Here is a 12,829-nt window from a genome sequence, read left to right as displayed (position 1 = left end):
ATTGAAAAGCAGAAAAGAATCACTAAGGATCTGCTACCACCCCTGAGGCTGAAGGAACAACAGAAAGAGGAGGTGGCAGGTGGCTGGTGTTGGTATCTTGGGTTGGGATGGGGGAGGCTTGCAGTGAGTGTAAGTAATGGACAACCTGCAGACTGGACTCAACCGCTGCTATGGAGGTGCAGAACCAAGGTTGAGAGGCTGGGCCTGATTTAGCAAAAACAAAATTCAGGATGTCAAGTAATTTCAATTTCAAATAAAGAAATGCTTTCTTAGAATATGCATGCTAATGTTGCAAAGAAATGCTTGTACTAAAAAATTACTTGTTTATCTAAAATTCAAATTTTACTTAGTCCTACATTTTAACCTGTCAACTCTACAGAACTAAAGTGAAGCAGAAAAAGGGTTCCAACCACCCCACATCTAGCTTTCCAGTCTCCTTCTAGTGACCCTATTGGCAAATCCCAGCACAGAGCCCACTTGGCAAAGTTGAACAGGATTTGCAGATCAAACAATGTACAAAAAGGGTAGAGATTTGGAAGCTGATAAGTACCCAATTACCCAATAAGTGGCACAGTTCACCCTTTGGGTCTTTTTAACACCCATGCACATTATTCTACACATTTGTACTCAGACAACAAAAACTACTCTAACAAAATGCAACTTTCTCCAATAAATGAAGACATTTCACCTTCTCCCCAAAATGGAATGAGACAGTCCCAATGTCATTTTATTCATCGCTAGAAGATAGTCATACTATCCATCTTATGGGTGAGATTAACCACTCTTTTAAAATTCAGTTATAGTCACACTTCAAAATTCAGTTACTCAAAAACTAAAGCAAAGAATTAACCTCTAACCAAATGTGCATAACATAATTAAGGGGAGGGAGAAGAAGAAGAAATTAGCTAATGTATACCATTATATAAAGTTATGTAACAGTGAATGAAGAAATATGCATGATTGCTACATTCCTTATTCATTTTAACCAGTGGTGAGGCCATAGCTGATATTTACAAATTTCTTCCTCAATCTCCTATTCCATGTTTTCTTATTCTCAGAGAGGACTTCAGCTAGCCAGGGTCCTTAGTCTTTACCCAGTAGGGTGACCTATACCTTCAGTTCTGAGGACTGTGAATCTTCAGTAGTCCTTCCTTTCTTTAGTTACAATAGTATTCATTGATATTTACTATGGAGCGTGGAAATTCTAAGATACACCCCAGAGGATTCCCTCAGTGCCAGATATACTCCTTCTTGCCCCAGATTTCCTGTTGGTTATCAGGATCAATCACTACAGCCAGAACAAAAACCCTCTTTACCCACTGGTATAAAAAGTCCCGAATGGTCAAGGGATGATCTCAACTCCTAATTCAATAGAAACACATTGTGTATCCTGGTAGAAATATTTCTGTCTTGGAAACTAAAAGTTTCAATCCAGTGAATCACAAAGGTGAAGAGATAGGAAAAAAATTCTGCTAGTGGGTTATTAGGCAAAATGGTGAGAAGGGTCACTCTCACTTCCAGACTCATGTATTCTAGCTACAGGAGAAAGAACCCAACATATTGTTTGCTAAATCGGATTATATATTGTATCTTTTAAGCTAGAACATCTTCCATGTAGGGTGTTGCCTCAACCCAACTCTTTTTATCCTTGGTCAGCTGGCCTCTGTATGATCTATTAGGCCAGCTGCTCCTAAGTGGTTGAGTAACATTAAGACCAGTGAATTCCTTGCGTACAAGCCTTCTGTTGCACTTCTTTTACTGTGAAATTAATTTCTTGCTGATTAGAAGCCTTGTTATCTGGATGGTGAATAGGTATTCCAAACATCTACAGATGATGGTGCTGGCAGCAGTATGATAGACAAAGAGAGAAGTTCCTATCTGGAATAGCTCTACAGTCCAGTGAAGACAGAGCTCTTGCTTGTCTACGATGGAAGGAGTCCAAGCTATACGGCCATCCACCAGATGGATATCAGAAATTCAACATTGGTCTCTGCTGTTCCAAGTTAGTCATGCAGCATTATCGGTAATAGATTCTCATTGGTAAAAGGAAGTCCATGCATAGACTCCATCCTTGGCCATCAAGTCTACTTTGTATGCAAGCCCACTAGGCAAACCCTAGGTGGCTGGGGAAAGATGCTGGCTAGTTGACATTCAGAGGACATAACATTTTATCTGCTTGGTGATTGAGAACCTGTTCTTATTACATTTTTTAGTGATTTTTCACATGAGGCATAGGTATCATCACACTCTGTACCTATTCCAAGAGGTCACTATCATGCCACTTCTCAGAACCCCTCATCACCAATCTTATTTTTTTAATATTTGAACTCATATTTATTTGATTATAGAGTCATCACCAATCTTATAATTTTGTTCTCTCCAAGTTCCTGACCACTCCTCTCAACCATTAAAAACTGATCATGAATCAAAAGAGATCCAGGAGATGGGGATGTAGCTCAGTGATAAAGCACTTGCCTAGTATGCATGCAGCTGGGGTTCAATCCCTAGCACCCCCCAAAAAAGAAAAGTAGAACTAGTCCACTTCCCTTTGCCATTATCCTTTATATCCACCTGCAAAGCTGCAACCTGACACTTAGTTGATGCCAACATAGCATTAATAATGATCTATAAACAGCCTGAGGTTTTTTCTCCTTGGACTATGGTCTAAACAATTCTCAATAAGTCCTTAGATGTAGACTGAGGGAGAGAAAGTTATACAAGAGTGGCTTTATCAAGTCTCAACCACCTGCTCATGCAACTTACTTGTCCCTTCTAGACATACTCAAGCCATTTGTTGATGGTATACTACCAGGTACAACCAACCTTGTGACTTGATGGAGAAGATGGGCAGCTCAGGACATATGGTCTCTTGGTCAGGTCGTCCTCTCATTTTAAAAGATGTATTTGTCCACTTACCCTTTAAATAAAGCATTCTGGGAGCTTACACTTCTTTTCAGCATCTATTAAATTGTATTTATCCTGTCATTTCATTTATGGACAATGGCAGTAGCAGAACCTGGGGCCAAGAAACAACTAAGTATCTGCTCATCAGAAGAAGAATGGCTATCTACAAAAGGCACGGATTTGCTCTAAAACTTTCAAGCCTATAGGCTTGTGACTTACATAGAGCTAAAAAAAAGTTGCTTCTTCCTGCACAGGACCTAGGTGTTTTGTTTTGAACTCTGCCAAGGGTCTTTCTCTTGGAGGTTGGGAGCTAATGGCCAGAACTGATCACAGTCCACCCTCTTGCAGGCACAGCCTCTGTAGCTGTGGCAGGGATCCTGGCTGCTCTGAGAATCACCAAGAATAAGCTCTCCAATCACGTGTTTGTTTTTCAAGGTGCAGGTGAGGTAGGTACCATAAGGGGGTCTCTACTGTTGTTCCAGTTGAAGAATAAAAATGGGTGGAAGAGAATCAAGAAGGGAGGTGTTCTGTGGTTCTGAGAAGAGGAAGCAGCACAGTGTATTCTGATCATATCGGCTGCCTGAGTCTCAACAATTGAGTTTGTCCATATAAGAATTTATCTGGGACTCCTGGGAGTTGTTGGGCTATGGGATAAATAAGGGTTTATTTTGGTGAGACATCCAATCCATGCTGAACAGTTATTTCCCCTGTGTCTAAACATTCTTTATTGTACCTCTCAGGCAGCTATGGGCATTGCCCACCTTCTTGTCATGGCCCTGGAGAAAGAAGGTGTACCCAAGGCAGAGGCCACAAGGAAGATCTGGATGGTGGACTCCAAGGGACTGATTGTCAAGGTACTGTCAGTCTGGAGACCCAGAAGTTTCCCAAGAACTAAACTTGAAGAATTCCCTAAAGGGTGAAGTTCTCAGATAGAACAGAGGAAGAGAACAATGGCAATGGTCTAATCTCCAAAGCAAGATTCATCCCAAAGTAACCTTAATTGCTCCTGTCCAAAAGTTCTGAATGTGTGTGTGAGTATGTATGTGTGTTCCTTCCAGTCTTACCTCCCACTACTCCTGCTTTTCACTAACCTTCAGCTATATTGAATGATATTTCTCCAAAAGTCACACATTCCCTCTCTTCTACACCTTTGCACATTTTGTTCTGCCTGAAATGCTCTCTCTCCTTTTTTCCAAATACCCATTCTGAATCCTCAACCCCTTCCCAGTTTCCTCCTTACCTTCTGATTAAATTAAAATATTAGCTGCTCCAAGAAGCTTTCTGAGAACATTAAGTCTCAGTTTCTTACACTATGTTCACATAGGCATCCCCCTTCCATAGGCTGCATCCACCACTTTGTAGACAGATGCCTTTTACTTGTCTGTCTCCCCACTAATCCACACAGTCTTGATGCCAATGCCTGGCACCTGGTATGCACATAATTAATGTAATTAATATGTGAGGTATGAGTGAAATAATGATAGAGAAACAGCTCAGTTTCTAACTAGCATGTGGAGAGGGACACAACTGGATGACCCCTCCCCTTAGAGTTTGACTCAGAGCCTCATCCTTTAATATTCAGAATTCCACTAGCATAGAATGTCAGTGAGAGATGGAAAACAATGAGAGATGTAGAAATGGAGAAGTGCACAGGATCGTATACCAATAATAGCAAATACCCTCATCAGAAACTGAACTTCCTATGACTCTATATGGAGCCAGATCACTGCCAGTAGGAACTTAGATCTGAAGATTCCAGATTCCTCCTCCCACTCTATGTCATTCCAGAGCATAATCCAGCCACAAGTAAAGCTTGTCATTCTTGCCCAATTTTCACCATCATTTTGTTCACCCCATGGAATTCATCCCTACTCAAGGAACTCTAAAAGCTGACAACATCACTTTGGTTCTCATGGGGCCAAGCTGGTCCAAAGGAGTCATAAAAAATGTTTGTACTAATTTATTAGCATTCATACCAGCCTGTCACCCAAGGACTTCTATTTGGAAAAATGGAAGAAATATAGAGCTGGTCAGCTATTCCAAATCTGTTCTGGAATTCAGCTTAGTATTATTCACAGGCAGGTTAATGACTCTTATAAAATACATTCATATTAGCTCCCGGGTCCTGGATGGCTCAAGTCCCTATTCCTCAACTGGGCCTGGGTGCTGAATGTCTTGGGGTCAAAGGACTTGGTCAGACTCAGGTATTTCCTAAGAAGCTTTTTGTTCTGATCCAGCTCAAAAAAAAACAAAAAAACAAAACAAAACAAAACAAAAAAACCTTATGGATCTCCTGATGTGGTTTGGGTTAAAGAAACGCAGACACACACAGGTTTCATCCTAAGCTTTCCTGGGAAATTTGATCAAGAGGTCAGTCCCAAGACTTCTAGAAGATCAGACAAAATTGTGGGGCTCAGTAGGGAATGCTCTTAGAGTTTCCAAAAGCATTCTTGCCCCTGCCTAACAGGTTCTCAGCACCACAACTTTTTCAATAAGCCTTTTTTTCCTATAGGGGAGGAGTCACCTGAACCATGAGAAAGAGATGTTTGCACAAGACCATCCTGAAGTGAACTCCCTGGAGGAGGTGGTGAGGCTGGTGAAGCCCACAGCCATCATAGGTAGGAGGATGCAGGTGATATGCTGTCTAGCCCAGTTAACTCTCTTGACTTGCAGATGGAGAGACTGAGGCTCATCCAGGAGACATAAGTAACTTAAAGAAATTTAGCTCTATCCCCTATCTAATGTCCAATTCCATGTCACAAACTTCTATGGAGTAGCTACTAAATCAAAGCCATAGAACTAAGCCACCACAGTAGGAGCTTACATAGTATAGTGGAAAAGTGCAGGCTGGTATCTCTAACCCAGATGAGATGAGCATTCCCTCGACCAAGACAGACCCAGCATCTCTCCCTGTACTAAGGGAGCAGCCCCTTTCAATGGCAATGCCCAGGAACATCTTCAAGATGCATCTAACTGGCAGGAACATGAAGTAGACCAGTGGTCCTTTAAGGATGAACAGGAGGCCTCAGGCAACTCAAGAAGACCCTCTTTCCTTCTTCTCTCTCAATCCCAATGTCAGATGCCATCCCCAAGACTCCTGAGCCTTTCACAGTACACCTAGTTTCCCCAGGAGAAGAATGGGTTATTTACAAAGAATAGGTATCCCCACTACCCCACTTTTCCCTGTAGGTGTTGCTGCCATCGCAGGAGCCTTCACGGAGCAGATTCTGAGGGACATGGCCTCCTTCCACGAGCGCCCTATCATCTTTGCCCTGAGCAACCCCACCAGCAAGGCCGAGTGCACAGCTGAGAAGTGCTACCGGGTCACCGAGGTCAGCGGGGAGTCCTTCCTTCCCCCAGCTGAGAGGACATAGTAACAATAACCATAAGTAACCTTTTGAGGATAAAAAAATCCTCATCAGTAAACTGAGGTACAGAAAGATGAAGTAACTTGCCCACAGTCACAGAGTTAATAAGGAATAGAGCTGGTCCTCAAACCCAGCTCTAACTCCAAAATTCTTACCATTAGGCTATGCTGGTCAAGTTTGCCCCTAAATAACATGGAGCTTTGGCCAGAATCCAAAGCTCTTATAAATTCCAGGATGCTTCCATGCCTGTCATGTCCTGGGTTGGCCTTCTTAGGAGATGACAGGTAAAAAGAATATGATGAACTCTATCATCTGTCAGCAGTTCCTTGGCTGTCAGATAACTTGGGTGGGGGGGGACTGAGCTTTCTGGTCATATGAATAAATGCACTTTGAGTACTTGCCATATTCTCAGCACAATGCTGGGCATTTAAGAGAAGATGAAGAAGGGTTCAACATTTGGAAGACAGGAACAAGCTATCATCAAGCCCCAATCCCATCTCCAAACTACAACCTCTGGTTTTCTTCCTGGCTCCAGGGCCGAGGGATCTTTGCCAGTGGAAGTCCTTTTAAGAGTGTGACTCTGGAAGATGGCAAGACATTCATTCCTGGGCAAGGAAATAATGCCTATGTGTTCCCTGGAGTGGCACTGGGAGTCATCGCCGGCGGGATCCGGCACATCCCAGATGAGATCTTCCTCCTAACAGCAGAGGTATCATGTCCCTGCTCCCTTGAATGCTTTCAACAGAGCCTGTGGGTTAACACTAGGTCCTACATTGAGTCCCTAAAGATTCTTCCTCTTTTTGTCTCTTCTACATGTCTGGTCCCAACCCTGGCAATGGATCCCCAAAGTACTTAAGTCTCAGGCATCTCTCTAGATTATTATGGGTTTGACCTTCTTTCCAATTGCCTGCAGGCTTTTGGTGGGGGGTTGGGGGGAAGTAGTTAGAGGAAGCTAGTATTGTTAGGAGGAACTAGCAGTGAGAGCACATATCTAGTACTGCTCCCTACCTCCAAGCAGTGTCATCAAAGCCACCTGAAACTGAGAACTTATGGACCATGACAGGTGATGAATTTTTCCAGCCACAAGCATTGGCTACATCACTGGGATAACGTGACAGGCAGCTCCATGAGGACACTTTCCAAAAGGAAGCAGGTGGAGTGCATGTCTGGCTTTGCCTATTCTGAGCACTGTTATGGGAATGTTAGGGATATACCTGTTCTGGGCATCATACCAGAAAAGGTCACAGAAGTGTTCTTTCCTGGAAGAAATGGTTTATTTACAATGAGAAAAATCATTAAGAATGACAATTTCACATTTATAATAAGGTTATTAACAACAATTACAGTGCTGGCATTATCAAATGGCAGGCACTTGACATATATTCTCATTCTGAAGAATCCATTGCCTAGAAATGTCTCTTTTCAGGGGTGATTAAGCTAATCAAAGTTATATATGAATAGTAAATATATTTATACCTCTAACCTCTAAATAAATGTGTACTTCTAATCTCCTCCTAGAATTCCTCCTCACTATGGCACTGGTGAGAGCTCAAGCCAATGAAGCATGAGAATTGCTTCTGTAAAGCCCTGCCCAGATCCACCTCTATGAGTCCCACAGGGAACTGTCCCATGTCCTAGGTCCCGTTTTATTGTGTCTTGTCATTGATCACTGGTTCTGCAAGGTCATAAAATAATGTTCCCTGAAGACTTTTAAGCTACCCTCCACCCTATGCACACCAGTTATGACCTTGTGCCACAGCCCTCTGTCCATCCTGAGTAATCTGCATTCATATTTCTTCCTATTGCTGTGATGGGTGTTCTTGTGACTGTGAGGAGAGCTGTTTGAAATTCCCATCAGATGGAAAGAGTCACTTCTACTTAAAGCAGGCTACAAGTAAATTTCCCTGTTGGGCAGAAACACAGCTGCTATAGCCCTTCCTATGTGACCCTATGAGACATCTGCACACCCAACACCCTGTGCCATGGAATACTTCAGCTCCATCATTTCATGAAGAGTGTTTCCATTGATTACACAGGAAACTCTTCTCAATCTACTAATTAAGCATCTCCTGTGAGCAGGATAAGGTTCTTCACTTTTCTTTTTTTTTTTTTTTTTTGGTACCAGGGATTGAACCCAGAGGTACTTAGCCATTGAGCCACATATCCCCACCTTTTTTGTGAGACAGGGTCTCACTAAGTTGCTCAGTATAGCACTAAGTCACTGAGGCTGGCCTTGAACTTGGCCTCAGTCTCCCAAATAACTGGGATTACAGTCATGCACCACCATTCCCAGCTCAGGTCCCTCACTTCTAGGAACTGACTATCTCATCTTCAAAGGCCCAATAGCTTATATTTCTGAAAAAAAAAAAAAAAAGGCGATTTTAGTTAACAATTTATGTTGAATTTTATTTCCGTATGGAAAATTAATATAGATTTTAGGAGATTTATATGCATTACCTCATTTCATGGTAAAAATTCTGTAAAACTAGGTATAGAGTGTATCTTTATATTATAGACAAGGAACGTGAGGCATTGAGAATTTAAGGTACTTGCCCAAGGTCTCTAGGCTTATGAGTCACAGCATTAGGATGGCCAAGGCTACTTGAATTCATGTTGCAAGACATAACCAGTGCCCAGCACCTTAGAAGTGACCATAATACCTTGATTCATCTCTTCACAGCACAAGTTTTCTAGATGCAGATCTAATCATGGTAATCCTGTTTCTCTCTAACCAATTCATCTTCTATACCTCCACAAAGAGAAACTTTCGAAACACAGATCAGGCCAAATCTCTTCTAATTTCATACCTTTGTATGGCTCTGTTTTAGTCAGCTTTTTCACTGCTGCAACTGAAAGACCCAACCAGAACTCTAGAGGAGGAAAAGTATATTTGGGGGTTCACGGTTTCAAAGGTCTCAATTCATAGACAGCAGACTCCATTCCTTGGGGCTCAAGGTGAGGTAGAACAACATGGTGAAAGAGTGTGGTGGAGGGAAGTGGCTCACATGACAACCAGGAAGCAGAGAGAAAAGTCTCTATTTGCCAGATACAAATATATACCCTGAAGCCATGCCCCCAAATCCCACCTACTCCAGCCACACCCTACCACTTCAGTTACCACTCAGTTAATCCCTATCAGGGGATTAATTTACTGATTGGATTAAGACTTTCACAACCCAATCATTTCTTCTCTGAACCTTCTTACATTTTCTTACATGTGAGCTTTTTGGGGACACCTCACATCCAACCCATAACAGGCTTCTTAAGTCTGCAGAATAACATCCAAACCCCTTCCTGTGGTTTCCTTACAAGTCACCAGACCCACCTTTCCTCTCCAGTCTCACTTTTAGCCTCTCTCTATCATCAACCCATCCAACATGACTTTTTCAGTCTCAGGTCCTTGCTCTCTCACATCCAAGTATTTGTATATAATTTATACTATCATGCATCTTCTCTTCAGTTAATTCAGATTTAGTCCATCAGTTGTCAGTCTCTGACACTTCCTCTGGGAAGCCTTTCCTGAACAGCACATGAAAGCCTGTCTTCCTCTCTGTCTTTATGTCCCCTTCTCATTGCACTTCCCCCTATAATTGTTAGAAGTGTTCCTATTTGCCCTCTGACAGCAGTCTCTGTGAGGGAAAAGACAATAACTTTTCACCTTGGGTCCTCAGCACCTAGCACAGAGCTCATCATATTGGAGAGCTCAGTGAATGTTTGAATGAAAGGGAATGGGAGGGGGAGACTCACTTCTTTGGAATAATGTCTGCAAACTCTGAGGTGAAATCAACTCCATTCCCTGTCACTTCTGGGACAAACAGTTCTCAGAGAGCACCAGTGGATCTTCTCAAATTTGTCTTCTCATATTTAAACTGGACACAAGAAGATAAGGTAGGAGTAGTTTCACAGACACCACATCTAAAAAGCTGACCTGCAAGGCTGGCTGGGCACCAGCACCTGAGACTGGAAGACAAGGTTTGCAGAGGTTATGTGCCATTCATTCACTGGAGAAAAGGCCTTTCTCAGACTGGGACCACAACTAGGAGAGGTCATGGAGCCCTAAACACAGGAATGCTTCTTAGATGGGCACCCAGGATGGTTCCAAGCTTGGGGAAGGGGCTGGAAGCAAAAAGTGAGAGATGTAGAATCTCTGTGGAACAGACTGAATAAACCAATAAGAAACCCCTTAGTCTTAGTGATTTTCCTTTAGAATTAAAAAATCCCCATGTTGTTTTAATCCTCATGTAGTCTCACAGCATAGAAAGGATGTGTCCTTGTTTAAGGCTAAGAGATAACAGTAGGAACTTCAACATTCGATCATGTGTGCAGGGCTGGGGTAAAGGGTTGTCCTTGTTTTTGAAGGCAGAAACTCAGCTTATTACTCTTGGTTCTCTCCCTCTCTCCAGCAAATTGCCCAGGAGGTCTCTGAGCAGCACCTATCCCAGGGAAGACTGTACCCACCACTCAGCACCATCAGAGATGTATCTCTGAGAATCGCCATCAAAGTAAGAGTCATCCTACACCTATAAATGGGGAGCAATACTCAACCACTTTCTCTTTGTGACTTTAGAAGGACATGGAGACAGCAGCTCTGGAGACATACTCAATTCCTTGGGCTGCATAGTGTGCAACCCAGAGGGTAGCTGACTAACTCCTGTCTGCAGCCTGCCCAGGCGAGTTCTGGGAAAACTCCTGGATTTCCCCTCAAAACAGCAGGCAGAAAAGTCATCAAAGTCCATGGTCTTGTGTGCCAAAATGTGGGTGGAATTTTTTAAAAATGAATCATAATCACCCATTTATAAGAAAGGTCAGCTTGCATAACTTTATGGAAAGGGCTCAGGCCTCAGGGTCCCAGCACTGCCAATCAGGTGGAGCAAGCTTGGCCCAATCATTTCACTTCCCTCAGCCTCAGTTTCCTTCTTTTCCAAAGAGGCCAGTAGTACCTGTCTCCCAAAGTTCTAGAGAAGATTGAAAGAGAACAGAATAAAGCTCCATACCCAGTGCCTGCCTGGTAGAGGAGATGTTCATTCTTCCCCTCTCAGAATGACTGGGCCATAGGGTGATCATGTTTGTGGAATATTCCAGACTGTGAGACTATGCAGGGTGATGGGTTTTCAAAGAATCAAAGCATGGTGCCATAAAGACTGGCCCCAAATGATAGTTGTTGACATTGGATAGTGACATATAAGGATTTACTATGCTTTAATTTCTGTTAGTGCATATGTTTTTCTATAACTTTTTTGGGGGGTTGGTACTAGGGATTAAACTCAGAGTCATGTGACCACTGAGCCACATCCCCAGCCCTATTTTGTATTTTATTTAGACACAGGGTCTCATCTCACTGAGTTGCTTAACACCTTGCTTTTGCTGAGGCTGGCTTTGAACTCACAATCCTTACAACTTTCTATAACTTTTAAAATGCATTGCATGACAGTACACGATCTTTAAGTTGTTCTCTGCAGGGTTTTCCCCCACTTAGTTCCTTCCTTTGGGGGGATATTTAGATTCATATTCTCCTGAAGCCAAATCTAATACCCAGAGAAGAATGTTCAGGATGTTCATCCAGTTCAACCCGCTTCCAAAACAAAATTAGGTACAGAACATTTTTACTGTTCTCTAATTTTATCTTCACATCACTCCAGAGAAAGGTATATTCCCTCACTCTACAGATAAGGAAACTGAGGCTCAGCAAGGATAATGTTATGGCTGGGGACTTGTGGGCAAATGGAAGCAGGCAGAATTTAGGCTGGGCCTCTTAACCCTGGCCCAGTATTTTTTCCATTATGTCAAAGCTGCCTGCTTAGGCAAGAAAGCTAGTCAGTGGTTTCATGGGCCAAACTCATACGAGGAACATGACTGGCTCATCAGAATGTATTCTGCCACTCCAGTCTCTCAAGCAAGGGCCTTTAGGTGGGTTTTTCCTTAGATCCAGTTCTTTAGTCAAACATGTTTTTCCCTAGGTTCTCGACTATGCGTACAAACACAACCTGGCTTCCTGCTACCCAGAGCCTGAGAACAAGGAGGCTTTCATAAGATCCCTCGTCTACACTCCGGACTATGATTCATTTACATTGGACAGCTACAGTTGGCCCAAGGAAGCCATGAATTTTCAGACAGTCTGATGAGTCTCAAGGGCTGGTATGGGGTTGGATGAAACCCAGAGTAACACCCACAATATAAATGGGTTCCAAAATGGCCATCCTTGTCACTGTGTGTGTGTGTATTTTTCCTCTGAGTATTCTCATATGAGGGGAGATGCTGAGGCATACAATGAATGAGAGCCTTATTCCTGAAGGTCCTGGGAGTTCACTTTCCTATCACCCTTTTCTGAGTTCTTTCCCAAGCATTTCTTCACCCATTAATTGCCAACTATTGTCTAGGCTTGTGGGAAATACTGAATCCTGCCTAGAATCCCATGTTTTTAGAGATCAGGACTTAGTGGACGAGATTGGATGTCGGGGTTTCCGGGACCCCCAGCCTTGGGCACGGTCAAGATGGCGCCTGGCGCTGAGCCAAAAGTGGCCAGCTATACAGTAAACAACCAGCGAATTCCAATGATT

At 42.9% G+C, this 12,829-nt stretch overlaps 1 protein-coding gene across 3 annotated transcripts in view; it reads left to right on the top strand.

Annotated features, from left to right (window-relative positions):
• The window catches only part of Me3 (malic enzyme 3), a 213,258-nt gene extending 200,429 nt beyond the window's left edge, over positions 1-12,829 (top strand). For 2 of the 3 annotated variants that reach the window (XM_047519454.1, XM_047519455.1), the window contains exons 9-15: positions 3,253-3,350; positions 3,645-3,758; positions 5,417-5,522; positions 6,094-6,236; positions 6,808-6,981; positions 10,676-10,774; positions 12,230-12,829. In XM_047519454.1, coding sequence (XP_047375410.1) covers positions 3,253-3,350; positions 3,645-3,758; positions 5,417-5,522; positions 6,094-6,236; positions 6,808-6,981; positions 10,676-10,774; positions 12,230-12,391 — 896 coding nt within the window. In that variant the 3' untranslated portion in view covers positions 12,392-12,829. The remainder of the gene's footprint in view (positions 1-3,252; positions 3,351-3,644; positions 3,759-5,416; positions 5,523-6,093; positions 6,237-6,807; positions 6,982-10,675; positions 10,775-12,229) is intronic. The other variant, XM_047519453.1, reaches the window with a different exon arrangement.

The sequence above is a fragment of the Sciurus carolinensis genome, chromosome 11, assembly GCF_902686445.1.
Source record: "Sciurus carolinensis chromosome 11, mSciCar1.2, whole genome shotgun sequence".
NCBI lineage: Eukaryota > Metazoa > Chordata > Mammalia > Rodentia > Sciuridae > Sciurus > Sciurus carolinensis.
This window is presented reverse-complemented; position numbering and strand designations above follow the sequence as displayed.